Here is a 20,824-nt window from a genome sequence, read left to right as displayed (position 1 = left end):
GGAATAGTGTCTAAAGCAGACTTAGAGAGACTGATCCATGCGTTTGTCTCCAGCAGGTTAGACTGCTGTAACGGCCTGCTCACTGGGCTCTAAACGGGCTGTAAGACAGCTGCAGTACATCCAGAACGCTGCTGCTCGAGTCCTGACTAGAACCAGGAAATACGACCATATTAGTCCAGTGCTCAGGTCTCTGCACTGGCTTCCTGTCGCTCAGAGAATAGACTTTAAAACAGCTCTGCTTGGGTACAAGTCTCTTCATGGTCAAGCGCCAAAGTACATCTCTGACATGTTAGAGCCATATGAACCAACTCGAGCTCTGAGAACCTCAGGGAGGGGTCTGCTGCCCCAGGGAGGGGTCTCCTGCCCCGGGGAGGGGTCTGCTGCCCCAGGGAGGGGTCTCCTGCCCCAAGGAGGGGTCTGCTGCCCCAGGGAGGGGTCTCCTGCCTCAGGGAGGGGTCTCCTGCCCTAGTCTCCTGCCTCAGGGAGGGGTCTCCTGCCCCAGGGAGGGGTCTCCTGCCTCAGGGAGGGGTCTCCTGCCCTAGTCTCCTGCCTCAGGGAGGGGTCTCCTGCCCCAGGGAGGGGTCTCCTGCCTCAGGGAGGGGTCTCCTGCCCTAGTCTCCTGCCCCAGGGAGGGGTCTCCTGCCTCAGGGAGGGGTCTCCTGCCCCAGAGAGGGGTCTGCTGCCCCAGGGAGGGGTCTCCTGCCCCAGGGAGAGGTCTCCTGCCCCAGGGAGGGGTCTCCTGCCTCAGGGAGGGGTCTCCTGCCCCAGGGAGGGGTCTCCTGCCTAAAATCTGGAACAGTCTTCCAGAAGATGTGAGACAGGCCTCAACTCTGACAATGTTTACATCCAGGCTGAAAACAGTTCTGTTTAGCTGTGCATATGACACCTGAAAGTATTTTATCTGCACTATTCGCTTTTAATTTGATTAATTAATGATTATTTCTTATGTTTTGTTTTGTTTTTTGAATGATTTTATTGCCTTCTTGTGATTTTATGTAGCTGTGAAGGCTTCACAGTGAAGCACTTTGAATTGTGCTCTACAAATAAAATTGCATTGCCTTGGGTTTCACCACTAGGGGGCGGTGAAACCCACGCTGGAGGTTTACAGCTTGTTAAAAAGGAGCAGAAGAAGAAGGAAACCCGGAAGTGAGCCGGGCCTTCAGGCTGCTGCGTCCACATGTCTGTTTCATGTCCCAACTCTTAAAGTCTGATGTCAGAGGAATATGAACCCATGAAGGACTGAACCAGAGGAGTTAAAGGTGAGAGCTGCTTTAAGAGTTTAAAGAAACCAAGATTTTAACTTGGTGCGCGTGCGCAGTGTGACAGCGAACTGCTTCTTAAACTGTGCTGTGGGTCCACATGATGCATTCTGTGCACTTTACTGTTCATTACACTCAATATGTAAGCAGTTATGAAGAAGGAAAAGCTGACAAACAGCTGTTTAGTGACAGTCAGCAGGAAAATACAGCTGAAATAAAGTGAAGCCTTTATATTTATCATATTTTTTACTTTATATCCTTTTATAGAACATTACAGCCCATGCAGAGCTGCTTGTTGTAAGATTTTGATCAAAGTGTTTTGCTCCTAACCTCATGGAAAACAGTTTGTGGCAGTTTTTATTGTGGTGTTACATGATGAGATGTCCTGCTGATTCCAGGTGAGTGTGTCTGCACTGATGCCTGGCTGTGGTTTTCTGTTTGTTTGTGTCAGACGCAGTGAGAAGATGCTGAGTGAATCTGAAGTAGCTGAGCTGCCCTCCTTCCTCACCCCCGGTACACGGCCCGATGTGAAAGGGAAGGCCACCGAGTACATCCTGGGACTGTCCGGAGACAGGTGGGAGGATCAAATCAAATTTATTTGTAGCACATTTCATGTACAAACAGTTCAAAGTGCTTTACATAAAATAAAAGCATTGCAGCAGGGAGTGGAAGAAGCATTAAAATACATAAAAGAATATAAAGAGAAACAAATAAAATCATTTAAATGAATTTAAAAACCAGCAACAGTCCAGATAAGTTCAAAGATATCGTGCAGATTTCATGCATAGACACATGAGAACAGAAATGTCTTTAACCTGGATTTAAAAATGTCTCCATTTGGTGAAAGTTTAATCTCCACTGGCAGTTTGTTCCACTTGTTTGCAGCATAACAGCTAAATGCTGCTTCTCCATGTTTAGTCTGGACTCTGGACTGGACCAGCTGACCTGAGTCCTTGGATCTAAGAGCTCTGCTGGCTTTATATTCTCTGAACAGATCACAGATTGTAAACCATCAGCAGGCTTTTAAAATCTATTCTGTGACTGACTGGAAGCCAGAGTAAAGATTTTAAAGCTGCTGTGATGTGTTCAGATCTCTTAGTCCGGGTTAAAACTCCAGCAGCAGCGTTCTGGATGAGCTGCAGATGTTTAATGCTCTTTGTGGGAAGTCCAGTTAAAAGAGCGTTACAGTGATGGAGTCTGCTGGAGATGAATGCATGGATGAGTTTCTCCTGGTCTGTTTGGGAGAGGAAACCTTTAATTCTGTTGATGTTTCTGATGGTAAAAAGCTGCCTTGGTGACAGCTTTGATGTGGCTGCTGAAAGTCAGATCTGAGTCTATCAACACTCCGAGGTTACCGACTCGCTCAGTGATTGTAAGGATGATGTAGTTTCTCAGCCCTGATGCAGCTGCTGGTCTTTATCCAGGAAACCGATCAGCATTCTGGAGTTATTCGATGCGTCCATCTTTGGTCAGACCAACGCAATGATTTCAGTTTTTCTGATGTCGTTTAAACATGCTGAATGTTCAGATTGTCTCTTTTTAAGTGATGCGTAGATCATCAACTTAAAAATAAATAACTTCCGCTGCCTTTTATTTTAACGAACTTCCTTTCCAGCTGTGAGATTCCTCTGTTCTTCTGGAGCTGATCCTGGAACAGCTGAATGACTCACTCAGTGGGGTCACATGGCCCTGAAAGGATCAGATTATTGGCTAAATTACAATCAGACTGAGCTGAGCGAGGGTAATTCTCCTTGGATATCTGGCGGTGAATGAATGGGATCAGAGGCACAAAGCGTGTCATACCCCGGTATGATAGGTGGCGCTGTACCCATTCCAGCTGTTGCTAATAGAGCCACTTCCTGTTGACCTCTTCACCACCAACAACAACAACAAACTCAGGCATTGGAGAAAGATGGAGAACGCAGAGCCAGATGAAGCTACGTCCCTCTACATTTGGTCTGTGATGAGCTGCTTGTTGCACAAACTCGATGCCCAACGGAGCATTCTCCATCGCGTTGTTTGTTTCTTTCTGACGGCGACAACAACAGGAATATCGTCTCCTTTGACTTCCGGGTCACGACCCCGGGAAAACATCTGGAGCATGCGCAGAACGCAAAGTCTGATTCACCACGTGCTTCAGCGTCTACAAGCAGGTTTAGAGTGACTTTCAACCCAGTTATCTCGGGGTCTGAATCCCATCCGATCCAGTTCTTAGTCAGATTAAGGTGTCTACATGCACGTAATAACTCAGTCTGATTGTAATTTAGCCAATAATCCGATCCTTTCAGAGCCATGTGACCCCGCTTACTTACAGGAGGATTTGTCTTGTTGGACGTCACCATTTGTTTACCCTCACTGTGAGCATCTTTGTTTGCTTTCAGGGACGGTTGCCGCTTCCTCCGCTCCAAACCTGATTTAATATCCGCCCTGTTTGCGCTGACCTCTGACCCCTCGATCGCCATAGTGAAGGACTGTTACCACATCCTGATCAACCTGTCAGCCGACGAGACTCTGCACCAGGTGAGCAGGAGGGTGTGGAGTAAATGATGACTGATTAATTATTAGGGCTGCGCGAGTTAACTCGTTATTATCGTGTTAACGCATTGATTATTTAACGCCGATAAATATTTTATCACGAATGAACGCATGTTTTTTTTTAATTGTTTTAAAAAAATAATAATTGGGGGGCTTTTGTGCCTTTAATGGATGGAAAGTTCAGAGAGACAGGAAGCAGGGGGCAGAGAGAGGGGGAACAACATGCAGCACAACTGATAGCAGCAAGTCATTCAAGGAAACAGACAGTGGAGCGAGGCTTCTACATAAAAACTACAGAAAGATGCTGATGTTAAAAGTGTGTTTGCACAACAAATGTTATGGCACTTTCATTCATATGGCAGCACATTTAAAATAAAGCTAAATGCTAAAAGCTATACGCTACTTTTGGATTCATTTTTGGATTCTGCGTACAAATGCGATTAATCGTGATTAATCAGGGAAATCATGTGATTAATTAGATTAAACATTTTAATCGTTGCCCATCACTAATTAAAACACTTGAAAATGAGAAAATATTCGCCTTTTAAAGGAGAATCTTTCACTTACCTTCACACAGAAACTGAGACAGCAGGATATTTTTAACCTTCCAAATATATTGGACAGAAGGAATGCGTTGCCCAGCCCTATTTAATTATTTATCTTTGAAGACAAACACGCGACCTGGGTTTTTTTCTTGGTTTTGTGTGTCCCAGGTGTTGGTGACGGAGGTCAAAGTTCTCCCAGTGTTGTTGAAGAATCTTCTGGATCCAGAGTACCTGTTCTCCGATCAGATCTGCACCATCCTGTCAAACCTGACCCGCCATGTGAAGACCTGCAAGACGGTGTTCAGGGTGAGCCCTGTTAATATTACCTTTAGTTTGTTGTTTTACGGCGAACGTAACGAACACAAAACAGACTTTAAAAGGATAAAGGCTGCGGCTCACCGATTCTAATGCAGCTGAATAGTGCAAAGAGACTAAAGTTTTGTCTCTACAAAGTCAAAGTGGATACAGATGAAGGCAGGCAGTGGTAGCCGGTCTCACACGGGGGCAGAAGGCATCAGTAGCCACATAAGGCCCAATAAGACCTGGGCCTCTTCACATCTGGGCTAAAAACCTACTTATTTAGGATGGCTTTAATACCCAGTAGCATGATGACACTTTTATCTTATTTGATTTTGTTGTATTTTATTGCTTTCACTGTTCTTTTGTTGTTTTAATTTGTATTTACTTATTCTTCTCTTTATTTATTACCTGCTGTAAAGCACTTTGGTACACCGTAAAGATTGTCTGTAAAGGGCTGTAGAAATAAAATACATTTACATTTACATAATACAAACTTCTTCATTAATTACTATGTGAGGACATAAGAATCATAGCAGACATTAACAGAATCCAACATCTCTCAAACCAGCAGAATAATGAACGTTTGTCATGTTTGATATCGAACAAACGAGACTAATTCGGTTCTTAATTCGTCTCATTTGTCAGCTGATGGTCCTGATCCAGTGATTTTTGTTCATTCATAAAAATGTGTTTAAAACTTCCTGTTTCCAACCTTTTTTTTGGCTCCAACAACCTGTGTTGGGTGTCATTTATCAGCTGCTCCTCCAGGTCAACAACCTGCTGCGACTCCCGTCATTTATCACCTTAAAGTCCTCGTATTTACCTTCAGCCTGTGTGTGTAGAGCTGAAGTGTTTCTCTGCTCCGTCAGATCCTGCAGGAGGAGGTCGGTGTGGTGAAGCTGGTGGAGGTCTTCTGCACAGAAGGCTACAATAAGAAGGCTAAACTCCACTACCTGGGACCCCTTCTGTCCAACCTGACCCAGCTGCCGGAGGCCCGCCAGTACATGATGGACAAAGACAGGCGAGTGATCACACTGCAGAGCCAGAGCCGGCGCTCAGAGAGCAGATTTTAGACCTTTTTCTCTGTCGTGTCGGCTGATTTCATCCAACTGGATCGTGTTCGTGGTGTGGAAGCTGGCTGCCAGTTGTTTGGTGTCCGCATGCATAAAAAGGGCAAATGCTCTGCCACCAAAAAAAAGATAAAAGAAGAGCATCAGCTTGTAAACTGACAAATACAGGGGAAAAAGTATTTAGTCAGTCACCAATTGTGCAAGTTCTCCCACTTAAAAAGACGAGCGAGGCCTGTAAATGGCATCATAGGTAGACCTCAACCATGAGAGACAAAATGAGAAAAAAAAATCCCAAAATCACATTGTCTGATTTTTAAATAATTTATTTGCAAATAAGGGTGGAATTCTGGGTTTCTGTTCATGTTGGAACACGTTTCAGTGAATCTCTGCGACTCTTTCCTCTTTTTCACTGAACATTATAATCAACTTGTTTATAAAAAAAAGATTGTTTGACTAAACAACTGATAATGAAATTGGGGAAAATGTATGGATTTCTAATGATGTTCATTCACTTTGTTTGTTTTGTAAAACATGATTAAATAAGACGTGCGGATTAAAAACAAATAATTCTTTAAAAAAAAAAAAAACAGTTTTACTTAATAACTGAATATTCTCACTTTGTCAAACATACCTAAAAAAAAAAAATAGATAAAACTGCTGCAATGCAACTTTCCAGATGAAAAAGTATAATTTGCACATTTTTATCAAAGAAGAGCTTCGGGAAGTCCTTCAAGAAGCCCGGAGAACTATTAATGCAAGCAGTAAAAATGCAGTTTAATCAGGATTTCTCACTTTGGCAGCTGGTTTAACCCGATGCTGAACGATTCATTTAAAGTTGAACAGCCTCTGAAGCGTGTACTCGATGTGTTTCAGGTGTGTAATCCAGAGGTTGTTACCCTTCACTCACTACCAGGCATCCGTTGTGAGAAGGGGCGGAGTCATAGGAACCCTGCGTAACTGTTGCTTTGACCACGGTAAGAAAAGAAAAGCCACATTTATAGTGTTTGAGTCACACTTTTTAGGCAGCAGCTGTAGGTTTTACCAACACTAACCCGTTCAGTGTTTCTCCCACCTGACACTGAGCACATTTTATCTTTATAAAACCTTCCAAATGATCCAAAGCTCTTCTCTTCCATCCAGTTGGTCATGAGTGGTTGCTAAGCGACGCAGTGGACATCCTGCCCTTCCTCCTGCTGCCGCTGGCCGGTCCAGAGGAGCTGACGGAGGAGGAAAATGAAGGCGAGTGAGAGCTGTTTTATATACACTACCCTTCAAAAGTTTTAGAAAACCCCAATTTCTCTAGTTTTTTTTATTGAAAATTATTCCTTTAATGTCTCATTGCGCTCTGAAATTAAATGAAAGCAAAGTACAAATAGGAGTTTAAAAAAAAAGAAAAGAAATCATGGAATCAATTTAGGGACCAAAATGTATTTTGCCACCTTTGGCTGATGTAACAGCCGAACACACTCATTCTTTCTACAATAGAAATCAAACATTCTTCAGAAAGATCTTCTCAACTCTGTTGCAGAAGTTCCCATAAACGTGGCACTTGTAGGTTGCTTTGCTTTCACTCTTCTGCCCAGTTCATCCCAAATCAGCTCGAAGGGGTTTAGGTCTGGAGACTGTGCTGGCCACCCCATGTTTTCAGGTTTAGCATCTTGTTCTTTTTTCCTGGGGTAGTTCTGGCATAGCTTGGACTTATGTTTTGGGTGATTATCTTGCTGTGGGATGAAGCCCTGACCCACCAGGCGCACACCAGAGGGTATTGCATGGTGCTGCAGAATGCTGTGGCAGCCGTTCTGGTTCAGGGTGCCTCTCGCTCTGTACAAGTCACCAACCCTGGATCCAGTAAAACAGCCCCAGACCATCACACCTCCTCCTCCATGTCTGACAGTAGATGACACACACTGTGGAAACATCCTTTCGCATACTCGACGGCGTACAAAGATCCTGCGTGATGAACCGAAGATTTGAAATTTTGGTTCATCAGTCCATAATACCTTCTTCCGGTCTTCAGTAGTCCATTGGCGGTGCTTCATGGCCCAGGCAAGCCTGTTTGTCTTATTCTGACGTCTGAGCAATGGCTGTCTTGCTGTAACTCGTCCTGTCAAACCTGCAGCTCAAAGTCTTCTCCTCACAGTTGAAACTGAGACTGGCTTGCCACGACCAATATTAGGCTGTGTGATCAACCTTGATTGTCAAAATTGTTAACCCATTTCCTGTCCCCTGAAAACCATTAATTCTGAAATGTACATTATTTTTCAGATTTGGGTAACCTAACCTTTTGTTTTAACCTCTGGCGGTTCAGCACTTACCTTTGTACAATTTCAAGCTATTCATTAGGACTCGAACGACTTCCATTGCAATAAATAACTGGGAAAATTGGGTTGTTCTAAAACTTTTGACCGGTAGTGTATTTTTGTATCTTTAGATATTTCTTTCCAGGCAGTGAATAAACCTCTAAAATGAAAGTGTCACTTTGCTGCCTTTTATTTCCATCACAAGAATCCCTTCATGCCTGAGCCCTAAAAGATTTTATTTTGGCAGCAGGTGCTGGATGACCAGCTGCACTAACATCTGGTTTGTGGTGTTCAGGGCTGCCTGTGGACCTGCAGTACCTCCCAGAGGACAAGAAACGAGAGGAGGACCCCGACATCAGGAAGATGCTGCTGGACACACTCTTACTGGTACTGAGCAACTAAAACCCGCCTTGTTCTTGTTTTGGTGGCGAGCTGCTCACCGTCTGTGTCTCACGCAGCTGATGGCGACTAAAGCCGGCCGGCAGACGCTCAAAGACAAGAACGTTTATCCGATTATACGAGAGCTGCACCGCTGGGAGAAGGACGCCCACAATGGTGCTGCCTGTGAGAAGGTGGTGCAGGTGAGAAACTAAGTGAACCCCTGATCCAGCAGCTGGTAGCAGTAGTGAGAAACTAAGTGAACCCCTGATCCAGCAGCTGGTAGCAGCAGTGAGAAACTAAGTGAACCCCTGATCCAGCAGTTGGTAGCAGCAGTGAGAAACTAAGTGAACCCCTGATCCAGCAGCTGGTAGCAGCAGTGAGTGAGAAACTAAGTGAACCCCTGATCCAGCAGCTGGTAGCAGCAGTGAGTGAGAAACTAAGTGAACCCCTGATCCAGCAGTTGGTAGCAGCAGTGAGAAACTAAGTGAACCCCTGATCCAGCAGCTGGTAGCAGCAGTGAGTGAGAAACTAAGTGAACCCCTGATCCAGCAGCTGGTAGCAGCAGTGAGAAACTAAGTGAACCCCTGATCCAGCAGTTGGTAGCAGCAGTGAGAAACTAAGTGAACCCCTGATCCAGCAGCTGGTAGCAGCAGTGAGTGAGAAACTAAGTGAACCCCTGATCCAGCAGCTGGTAGCAGCAGTGTGTGGGAAACTAAGTGAACCCCTGATCCAGCAGCTGGTAGCAGCAGTGAGTGAGAAACTAAGTGAACCCCTGATCCAGCAGCTGGTAGCAGCAGTGTGTGGGAAACTAAGTGAACCCCTGATCCAGCAGCTGGTAGCAGCAGTGTGTGGGAAACTAAGTGAACCCCTGATCCAGCAGCTGGTAGCAGCAGTGTGTGGGAAACTAAGTGAACCCCTGATCCAGCAGCTGGTAGCAGCAGCGAGTGAGAAACTAAGTGAACCCCTGATCCAGCAGCTGGTAGCAGCAGCAAGTGAGAAACTAAGTGAACCCCTGATCCAGCAGCTGGTAGCAGCAGTGAGAAACTAAGTGAACCCCTGATCCAGCAGCTGGTAGCAGCAGTGAGTGAGAAACTAAGTGAACCCCTGATCCTGCAGCTGGTAGCAGCAGTGTGTGGGAAACTAAGTGAACCCCTGATCCAGCAGCTGGTAGTAGCAGTGAGTGAGAAACTAAGTGAACCCCTGATCCAGCAGCTGGTAGCAGCAGCGAGTGAGAAACTAAGTGAACCCCTGATCCAGCAGCTGGTAGCAGCAGCGAGTGAGAAACTAAGTGAACCCCTGATCCAGCAGCTGGTAGCAGCAGCGAGTGAGAAACTAAGTGAACCCCTGATCCAGCAGCTGGTAGCAGCAGCGAGTGAGAAACTAAGTGAACCCCTGATCCAGCAGCTGGTAGCAGCAGTGAGTGAGAAACTAAGTGAACCCCTGATCCAGCAGCTGGTAGCAGCAGTGTGTGGGAAACTAAGTGAACCCCTGATCCAGCAGCTGGTAGCAGCAGTGAGAAACTAAGTGAACCCCTGATCCAGCAGCTGGTAGCAGCAGTGTGTGAGAAACTAAGTGAACCCCTGATCCAGCAGCTGGTAGCAGCAGTGAGAAACTAAGTGAACCCCTGATCCAGCAGCTGGTAGCAGCAGCAAGTGAGAAACTAAGTGAACCCCTGATCCAGCAGCTGGTAGCAGCAGCAAGTGAGAAACTAAGTGAACCCCTGATCCAGCAGCTGGTAGCAGCAGTGAGTGAGAAACTAAGTGAACCCCTGATCCAGCAGCTGGTAGCAGCAGTGAGAAACTAAGTGAACCCCTGATCCAGCAGCTGGTAGCAGCAGTGAGAAACTAAGTGAACCCCTGATCCAGCAGCTGGTAGCAACAGTGAGAAACTAAGTGAACCCCTGATCCTGCAGCTGGTAGCAGCAGTGAGTGAGAAACTAAGTGAACCCCTGATCCAGCAGCTGGTAGCAGCAGTGAGTGAGAAACTAAGTGAACCCCTGATCCAGCAGCTGGTAGCAACAGTGAGAAACTAAGTGAACCCCTGATCCAGCAGCTGGTAGCAGCAGTGAGTGAGAAACTAAGTGAACCCCTGATCCAGCAGCTGGTAGCAGCAGTGAGTGAGAAACTAAGTGAACCCCTGATCCAGCAGCTGGTAGCAGCACTGAGTGAGAAACTAAGTGAACCCCTGATCCAGCAGCTGGTAGCAGCAGCAAGTGAGAAACTAAGTGAACCCCTGATCCAGCAGCTGGTAGCAGCAGCAAGTGAGAAACTAAGTGAACCCCTGATCCAGCAGCTGGTAGCAGCAGTGAGTGAGAAACTAAGTGAACCCCTGATCCAGCAGCTGGTAGCAGCAGCAAGTGAGAAACTAAGTGAACCCCTGATCCAGCAGCTGGTAGCAGCACTGAGTGAGAAACTAAGTGAACCCCTGATCCAGCAGCTGGTAGCAGCAGCAAGTGAGAAACTAAGTGAACCCCTGATCCAGCAGCTGGTAGCAGCAGTGAGAAACTAAGTGAACCCCTGATCCAGCAGCTGGTAGCAGCAGTGAGTGAGAAACTAAGTGAACCCCTGATCCAGCAGCTGGTAGCAGCAGTGAGTGAGAAACTAAGTGAACCCCTGATCCAGCAGCTGGCAGCAGCAGCGAGTGAGTAACTAAGTGAACCCCTGATCCAGCAGCTGGTAGCAGCAGTGAGTGAGAAACTAAGTGAACCCCTGATCCAGCAGCTGGTAGCAGCAGTGAGTGAGAAACTAAGTGAACCCCTGATCCAGCAGCTGGTAGCAGCAGTGTGTGGGAAACTAAGTGAACCCCTGATCCAGCAGCTGGTAGCAGCAGTGAGAAACTAAGTGAACCCCTGATCCAGCAGCTGGTAGCAGCAGCAAGTGAGAAACTAAGTGAACCCCTGATCCAGCAGCTGGTAGCAGCAGTGAGTGAGAAACTAAGTGAACCCCTGATCCAGCAGCTGGTAGCAGCAGCGAGTGAGAAACTAAGTGAACCCCTGATCCAGCAGCTGGTAGCAGCAGTGAGAAACTAAGTGAACCCCTGATCCAGCAGCTGGTAGCAGCAGTGAGTGAGAAACTAAGTGAACCCCTGATCCAGCAGCTGGTAGCAGCAGTGAGTGAGAAACTAAGTGAACCCCTGATCCAGCAGCTGGTAGCAGCAGTGAGAAACTAAGTGAACCCCTGATCCAGCAGCTGGTAGCAGCAGTGAGTGAGAAACTAAGTGAACCCCTGATCCAGCAGCTGGTAGCAGCAGCAAGTGAGAAACTAAGTGAACCCCTGATCCAGCAGCTGGTAGCAGCAGTGAGTGAGAAACTAAGTGAACCCCTGATCCAGCAGCTGGCAGCAGCAGCGAGTGAGTAACTAAGTGAACCCCTGATCCAGCAGCTGGCAGCAGCAGCGAGTGAGTAACTAAGTGAACCCCTGATCCAGCAGCTGGTAGCAGCAGTGAGTGAGTAACTAAGTGAACCCCTGAGCATTCATCTGATGCTTCTTTCCATCACTGAAGAAGTATTTTTTGCTACAACAGAGCCATAGGGTCCCCTCACTGTAAAGTTCAGGGTTCACCTGTCATAAAGGATGAATTAATGTCAGGCAGTCTGAGTGGACTACTTTTATTTTAATGGCACATATCAGGATCATTGGGTGCATTAGTCTCCAGGTTTGTGTTGTAGGCCATTAATCTCAGAGGAAACCTGCTGAAAGTAAGTGAACCCTCGGTCCCTGCAGGTGCTGATAGGCGATGAGCCGGAGGAGGGGATGGAGAACCTGATGGAGCTGGAGATCCCCGCGGACGTTCAGGAGAAGCTGAAGGAAGCTGACGCCAAGGAGCAGGAGGAGCTGGAGCAGGAGCAGGAAAGGAGGAGGCAGGAGGAAGAGGAGGAGGAGGAGGAGGAGAAGAAGAAGAAGAGTGAGGCAGAGCCAACAGAGCAGCAGAGTGGACTGATAAAGTAACGCCGGCGCAGTTATTCAGATGTGTCGGGACATCTGAAGAAACTCTGATACTCTGAGGGGTCCAGAACCCGTTACTCACATCATCGTCTTTATATTTCTTATCTGACACCAACAGAAATCTGAGGAAATGCATCCGATGTTTTAAAGTGATTTTAATTTCTTTTTGCATATAAAAAAGAATAAAATACAAAAGTCATTTCCAGAAAATTTGGTTCAAATTTTGCTGAAATGGAATTTTAAAAAAAGATAATTTTTTATTATTATTATTATTATTATTATTATTATTGGTTTGAACTTCTGTTAAACAGAGAAATAAATAATTTTCAGGATCTTCTCTGACCAACAAACTGTTTGCTGTTGTTGGTCTAACTTTTCATTTTGATTCCATCCAGCCGACGTTCAGGTTGGTCAAAAAATTAAATCTTGTTTTGTTTTCTCCATTTTTATTTGACGTCGTTGGGAAATGTCGTCATGGCTTTAAGAAAAAAGCGCTATATATCCAAAAGTATTCACTCACCCATTCAAATAATTAAAGTCAGGTGTTTAAATCCCAGCAGCTCAGCATGCAGACTGCTTACAAACATCTGAGAAAGAACGGCTGGCTTTCAGGAGCTCAGTGAATCCAGCGTGGTACCATTACAGGACGCCACCTGAGCAACAAGTGTCCTCTACTAAATACTCCACAGTCGGCTGTCAGTGGTGTTATAACAGAGTGGAAGAGTTTGGGAACGACAGCAGCTCAGCCTCGGTTTATGAACAGTCCAGAGACGAGATTAGTGAGGCTTGTGAAGTCGTTTCAGTCCTTAAACTGAACATCAAAGATGGAGATGGCTGGAGAGCCGTCACTGAAACATGGGAAAGAAACTGAAGTGGGATCAGAAAATCGAAGCTAATTTGGTTAAATTGAGCAACAAACACCCCTTTTCTTTTTGATGTTTCCAGCGTGCTATATCACAGAAACCAGGTGAGGGAAATTATCAGGAGCTACTTCTGTTATAGTGCAACGTAATGAAGTAAAACTTAATAAAACAGTCAGTTACACCGTGCAAATTAAGAGATTTATCATGTTTAAATTCAAATAATGCAGTCAAATTAAAACTGGTTTCACTTAATTCTGCTTGTTGATGAACTTTAAGAAAGAAGAAAGTGGCTAAAATATATTTTAAAAAAACAAGCTGCTCCAAAGATAAAACTAATAATTATTTAATTAAAGCAAATATCAACTAAATAAAAACACAAAAACCTGGACTTTTGAATCTTAAAATAATCTGATAAACTTTTTAAAGATTAATACAGTTACTGAACTCATCAGACATTCATTATTATACTGTAAGAGTAAAATTCACATTAAAGTTAAGTCAGTTCTATAATAATTAGATGTAAGATGTGACGTGGCTTCATTTTAAATACAAAGTATACATTTAAATGTAATTAGTTCTTTTGTTTGCTTCCTTAATAAGAAGGAAGTCTTTATGTTTTCCTGATGAAACTCGGCTTGATTGGACGTTGCTGCGCTGATGGACCCTGAATGGCCAGTAGGGGGCGTCACAACCTTTTGCTCTTTGTCTCTCTGCCTCAGACAGACCTGGCCTCTGCTCGCTCCGCCCCTCTGTGCGGAAGTTTCATCTCAACTTGAAAATAAACAGATGGAAAGTGAAAAATGACCCATAAAGTGACCAAAGAGAAGCTCAAAGTGTAAAACAGCTGCAACACAAACAGGAAATGATGTCAGAGATGCTTTATTTTACCGTTAAAGTGTCAGAATTCTGATCAATAGGGTGGAAATAATCTGTGGTGAGATAACTGCAGCAAACTTTTACACCAGTGAGAAGAAACCAAGGACAAACCCTCATTTACTGTGTGTGTGTGTGTGTGTGTGTGTGTGTGTGTGTGTGTGTGTGTGTGTGTGTGTGTGTGTGTGTGTGTGTGTGTGTGTGTGTGTGTGTGTGTATCTGGGCTTTCTCTGTCTTTGTGAAGACCGGCTCAGTTTAAAACAAACTGTTCTGCAAAGCAAAAACCGTCTTTCACAACAAAAAGCACCAGTTCTTAGGAGCAAAGATCTTTTCCTGAACAGGGATTAAATGCAGGCGTGTAGGGCAAATCTTTTTCAGGCTTCTGTGAGCGTTTGGCTCTGAGAAAGTGTTTGTCTGAGTGCTTGGTGCTTAGCAGGCGTTTCTTTATCAGCGTGTCTGTTAGTTTTTCCACCTTCTTCACTCGAGGTCAGATCAAAACTTCGGTCATAATGTTCCTCACTTCACACTGAAACACGTCGCTTATCGCCTCACTGCAAACGCAAACATGTCGCTGGAAGTTGTCCTGACTTTTAGTGAAAATGAGAACTGAAACAACACGTTTCCACAGAGGGACGGCATGACAATTAAAAACAAAAAGTCCCTGAATTCATCCTGTTGTACAGGAGAACTCCTCAGGTTACCCTGGAACGAATTGCTGTAAATTTATGGTGGATTTACAACAGTATCCTACTGTATTATATAATAATTGTAAAATACTGTTGAATATTCGTCCCTCACATGTAAATTAACAGTTAAATCAGTCATTTAACAATACCAGCAGATAAGGCAAGGCATCTTTATTTATACAGCGCATTTCATACCACAGGCAACTCAATGTGCTTTACATGAAGGCATTTAAAAGAACAGCATAAAGCAGCAATTTAAAGAGAAAGAAATAGAATAAAAATTAAAAACAAAGTTAAAAGCAATCAAAGAAGAGGGGAAAAAAATATAAACTCAGCCATAAGAAAGAGAAATGTTTTTAAGCTGGATTTAAAGTGCTCACAGTTGGGGCTGATATCTGTTCTGCTGGCAGTTTGTTCCAGTTGTGAGCAGTATAACAGCTAAAAGCTGTTATACAGTAGATAACTGTCATTTAACAGCATAAAACAGTATTTGTAATGAATTGCTGTAAATTTACGTTGGATTTACAACAGTATCCTACTGTATTTTATAATAATTGTAAAAAACTGTTAAATATTTATGCTTACATGTAAATTAACAGTTAATGCTCAGTTAGCAATAAGAAACTAATTTAACAGAATAAAACAGTATTTTATGTCAAGCTAAAATGAGTTGTTCCATTCAGAAGTATCATTAGATTAGAAGTGTTTATCTGAGAAAAATGGATTTCAGAGCCTCTGCTGCTGAACTGGGCTGCATGTTTGTAAAGGGTGGAAGGGAAAGAAAGAAGACTTGTGTTGAACTGGGGGAGGGGTCCAGACTAAGAGGTGAATACACTCTGAGAAAGCTCTCACCTTTCTCTGGAGGAAACAGGGACTTCCAGTCTTCTTCTGTGGTTTACACACAAACACAGGCCTTCGTCTCCTACAGGAAACCTGGCATTTCCCCTTAGTTCCAGTGAAACATGGTCAGAAATGCTCTAATCTTTGTGGCTGCAACCAGGTTTCAATGCAGACACAAGATTATGAACACTTTTTACCCATTTCTTTTTAAATTGGCATTTATCTTGAGTGATGAAAACAAAGTTATATAGTTATGGATGAAATCCACCAAAGAGAAAAAGTAGAAACGAGCAGGAAACCAAAGAAAAACCTGTAAAAAATGTAAACAGACAAACCCTGTAAAGAAAAGGAGGCGTGGCCCCGAACTGAGGGGAAAGCAGGTCAAACATGACGCAAGGAAACATATTTCAAATTCTCAACTCAGAGAAATGTTTGCCTGTAAAGAAAATAAGAAAAACGCAAAGGTCAACAAAGTGTGTAACAGGAGGAACCAGCTCTGTTGTTTAACAATTCACTTAAAAGTAAATCAGTCGGTAAAAGAACCAAATCTCAGTTCTTTCTACTGTGTAAAAGTCCTGATCAGCTTTATTCTAATATTTTAAAGTGATCTTGAGCAAAAGTTCTCCGGCTTTCTGAAGATTTTCCAGCAACAAGGTGATTCCCAGAGAGCTGTTAGCTGAAAACTTGGCATATCTCAGCATGGTGTGCAGTGTGTCCTTAAAACATTTGAGGAAACTGGACAAGTGGAGGACAGAAGAAGAAGTGTCAGGCCTAAAGAACTATCTCCAGCAGATGAACAGGATCTGAAAGTGATGTCCTTAAGAAAGAGGAAAACATCCAGCAAAGACCTGACACAGGAGCTGAGAGATGCATCTGGACCTTCAGCTGATCCATCTGCTGTTGGCCCCTGACAACTGATAATGAAATTGGGGAAAATGTATGAATTTCTAATGATGTTCATTCACTTTGTTTGTTTTGTAAAACATGATTAAATAAGACGTGCGGATTAAAAACAAATAATTCTTTAAAAAAAACACAAAACAGTTTTACTTAATAACTGAATATTCTCACTTTGTCAAACATACTTAAAAAAATAGATAAAACTGCTGCAATGCAACTTTTTCCAGATAAAAAAGTATAATTTGCACATTTTTCCTCTTTTTGATCTGAAAAATATGACCAAAAAAAAACATTATTTTCTATTTTTAGTCCTGCTCTGAAACACTAAACTGTTGGTTTTATGTGCTTTTTCTTTACTTTATTTGTCTGCTTATGTTTACTGTCACAAAGCTCCTTTTGTTGTTTTTCTGATCTTATTTATTCTTCTTCTTTAAACTTGAGCAGTTGTTTGTTCTGTTTCTGCTGTTGGACACCGGAGAAGGTTGTAAATGATGTAAATACCTTTATTTTGTTACAGTTGGCAGCTATGAATCTGAGCGAGTGGCCATGACTTGTGGAGTCCCCCAGGGGTCAATTCTTGGACCTCTTCTGTTTAACTTGTATATGCTCCCTTTGGGTCAGATATTACAAAACTTTATGCAGACGATACACAACTTCATGTGTCTCTGTCACCATGGCGACTGCAGCCCAGCAGACGTACTGTGTCAGTGTCTGGAGGAAGTAAACACCTGGATGAGAGAGAATTTTCTACAATTAAATGAAGACAAAACTGAGATCATTCTGTTTGGGAGCAAAGAGAAGAGGGTCAGCGTTGGTAAATACTTCCCAAAAAGAGCATTAAACATCTGCAGCTCATCCAGAACGCTGCTGCTGGAGTTTTAACCCGGACTAAGAGATCTGAACACATCACAGCAGCTTTAAAATCTTTACTCTGGCTTCCAGTCAGTCACAGAATAGATTTTAAAAGCCTGCTGATGGTTTACAATCTGTGATGTGTTCAGAGAATATAAAGCCAGCAGAGCTCTTAGATCCAAGGACTCAGGTCAGCTGGTCCAGTCCAGAGTCCAGACTAAACATGGAGAAGCAGCATTTAGCTGTTATGCTGCAAACAAGTGGAACAAACTGCCAGTGGAGATTAAACTTTCACCAAATGGAGACATTTTTAAATCCAGGTTAAAAACATTTCTTTTCTCATGTGTCTATGCATGAAATCTGCAAAATATCTTTGAACTTATCTGGACTGTTGCTTGTTTTTAAATTCATTGAAATGATTTTATTGGTTTCTCTTTATATTCTTGTATGTATTTTAATGCTTCTTCCACTCCCTGCTGCAATGCTTTTATTTTATCTGAAGCACTTTGAACTGTTTGTACATGAAATGTGCTATATAAATAAATTTGATTTGATTTGAATATTTGCCATTTTCTGTTTTTTTACACACATTTCTCATGTTTCAGCCTGTTTCTGCTGCTGGAAGGCTTCACCTCCTGATCTGATAACAACAACTGTTGTTTTAACTGCTTTGGGATGACAATGGACGCGGCGCGCCCTCCGCGTGAACGCGCGCAGAGGCAGTGCAGGGGGGGTGGATGTGAGCCTCCGTGCAAAAAGTGGGCGTGTCCCTGTGATGCAGCCAGCCAATCACACGGCTCCTGCTGTGCGTTTCCTCAGCGCGTACATGAGCTACGTGCCAGACGTGTCCTGCGTGGTGGGGGCGCGCGCCGCTGTGTTTGGTGCGTGTGACAGTCGTTCATCACTGAGAGCAAAAGGCTGCAGCTGGTGCACATGCACATGCACATGCACATGCAACCCGACCCTGTCACTGCCCACAGGCTGCACGCGCTTTTATTATTCATGCTGTGGCTCCAGTGCAGAGAAGGAAAGAATAATTCATCTCCTTCAGTGTAAGAGGATGAAAAACCAATAAAAAACTGAACGTGCCAAACAGTTTTAATAACAGTAATTACAGCTGCTCACATTGGCTCATGCATGCACACACTTTGACTCAAAATCAACCTTTTAAAATAGATGCATGGATAAATACTTTATTCTTCCCAATTTGGGAAATTGTTTTGTTGCAGCAGCATACAGTAAAAGATATGAAAACAATTAAAGTAAGAACAAGCAAATAGAATAGAATAAAATAAATCAAATAAAAGGCTCCTGCATGATTTCAGAATGACATGAGGACATGTTGATGTGTGAGCTGCAGCTTTTTTTTTTGACTCTTTAAACGGGTTTTTCCCCACAAGACTTGAACTTGTTTGTTTTACATTTTTAGGATTTTTGCAACTTTTTTGGGTTGTTTTAGACGTTAGATTTATCTTTCATTCACTTTTTAAACTGTTTTAGACATCAAATCTATCTTTCATTCACTTTTTAGCAGAAAGTCATGAGTTTTCTCCCTTCTTGTGTTTCCTTTTGCTGATTTTTTTTTATTTGCCAGTTGAAGACAACTCCTCTGAGTTTTAACTGTTGGTTTCTGCCTTTAAACATTTGCCATTTTCTGTTTTTTTTACTGTTTTATTAACAGGAATTACAGCTGCTCATATTGGCTAATGCATGCACACACTTGACTCTTCATTTTTGGACCAAAATCAAACTTTTATGCATGATTTCAGAATCACACCAGGACATGTTGATGTGTGAGCTGCAGCTTTTTTTTTACTCTTTAATCGGGTTTTTCATCACGGGACTTGATTCTGAACTTGTTTGTTTTCAATTTTTTAGGATTTTTGGAACTTTTTAGACTGTTTTAGACATTAGATTTATCTTTCATTCACTTTTTAGCAGAAAGTCGTGCGTTTTCTCCCTTCTTGTGTTTCCTTTTGCTGATTTTTTGCCTCCTCTGAGTTTTACTGACTCCAGGCAGCTGTCACTGATCCCTTAGTGGTTTAAAGTCAAACTTTTTTTGGGAGATTGTGCTCTTCAAACGTGAAGCGAGAGTTGTCTGGCCCTTTGAGAAGCTGCAGGAGATGTAACCAGCAGGAGGGGCTGTGTGCTCTGAGCAGCTCAAAGCAACATACCAGGATTCATTTAGAAAAAGGGCCAAATAACAACACAACAGTAAATCTCTCCTTCTGAGTCCAACATGAATCTGGGCTGTTGAGTCCATGTTTGTCACCCAAAGTGTGTGTGTGTGTGTGTGTGTGTGTGTGTGTGCACGTGCACGCTGGTGTTACTTATATTGTGGGAAACTTTTTCACGTGGTAATGACACAGATCTTCGGACTTAAGAGGAAAAACTTGCTTTAAGGTTGGTCCAGATTAGTGTAATTGAAATGAACGTTAACAACTCCTCTGAAGCAACTGAAACATAATGGTGTGTGTGTGTGTGTGTGTGTGTGTGTGTGCGTGTGTGTGTGTGTGTGCGCACGTGCACGCCTGCAGGGGATTGTCAGCCCTGTGAAACATTCACCACGCTGCTGAAGAAAGAGCCTGAGCTCATGCAACCAGAATAACAACTCAATCCCTCCCCCCCTTGCTCCTTCAGCCCGAGTTCCTCCGAGTGTGTTTGTTCCGTGCACGTCCATCTTTGTGAGGGCTCATTTTCAGATTTAGCTCGGCAGGACTGAGGACATTTCTGTGGCTACGGTTCCGACTTTATTAGAGTTAGATACAGGTGCAGAGTTTGGGTTTGGGCTGGGCAGTTAGAGAAAAAAAAGCAGGACTAAAGAGCTAAAATAGAACAAAAAAAAACTTAATAAACAGCATTTTTTGTAACCAGTTTGTCAACACAAAGATGGATAACAGTTTTTTAGGGGAGTGATTGTCTTTGTGGTGGCTAAGAATTAGGGCTGGGCAACAATTAAAATGTTTAATCTAAGTAATCACATGATTTCCCTGATTAATCACGATTAATCGCATTTGTACGCAGAATCCAAAAATGAATCCAAAAGTAGCGTATAGCTTTTAGCATTTAGCTTTATTTTAAATGTGCTGCCATATGAATGAAAGTGCCATAACATTTGTTGTGCAAACACACTTTTAACATCAGCATCTTTCTGTAGTTTTTATGTAGAAGCCTCGCTCCACTGTCTGTTTCCTTGAATGACTTGCTGCTATCAGTTGTGTGTTTTGCCTTTAAGTGATATTTTAGACTGGAACTACTACGCTGAGAAGACAATTCAACTTGGCAGAGTTTACAGATGACTTTGGTTCTGTCGACTCCGCCGTCTGGAAGAACTTTAAAATGAAAATGGCCGAGTAAAAGTTCCGTACCCTTCTCCATGTTTGGTGGATCCACCGATTACTTTCTTTTCCTGTTCCACAGCAGCAGACTTTTACAAAATAAAAGCCAGTGAGCAGCAAACTTTTACAAAATAAAAG

General features: G+C 43.3%; 1 protein-coding gene across 1 annotated transcript; it reads left to right on the top strand.

Annotated features, from left to right (window-relative positions):
• The first annotated feature begins 1,137 nt into the window (after positions 1–1,137).
• Positions 1,138–12,696, top strand: hgh1 (HGH1 cochaperone). The gene is made up of 10 exons (XM_075460059.1): positions 1,138–1,259; positions 1,711–1,833; positions 3,641–3,779; positions 4,508–4,645; positions 5,509–5,660; positions 6,583–6,683; positions 6,850–6,948; positions 8,305–8,396; positions 8,468–8,590; positions 12,113–12,696. The coding sequence occupies exons 2-10, from the start codon at positions 1,724–1,726 to the stop codon at positions 12,335–12,337; spliced, it is 1,179 nt and encodes a 392-aa protein (XP_075316174.1). The 5' UTR covers positions 1,138–1,259; positions 1,711–1,723; the 3' UTR covers positions 12,338–12,696.
• The last annotated feature ends 8,128 nt before the right edge of the window (positions 12,697–20,824 follow it).

Source organism: Odontesthes bonariensis, chromosome 3, assembly GCF_027942865.1.
Source record: "Odontesthes bonariensis isolate fOdoBon6 chromosome 3, fOdoBon6.hap1, whole genome shotgun sequence".
Taxonomy (NCBI): Eukaryota; Metazoa; Chordata; class Actinopteri; order Atheriniformes; family Atherinopsidae; genus Odontesthes; species Odontesthes bonariensis.
Note: the sequence above shows the minus strand (reverse complement) of the source record. Positions and strands in the feature narration are given on the sequence as shown.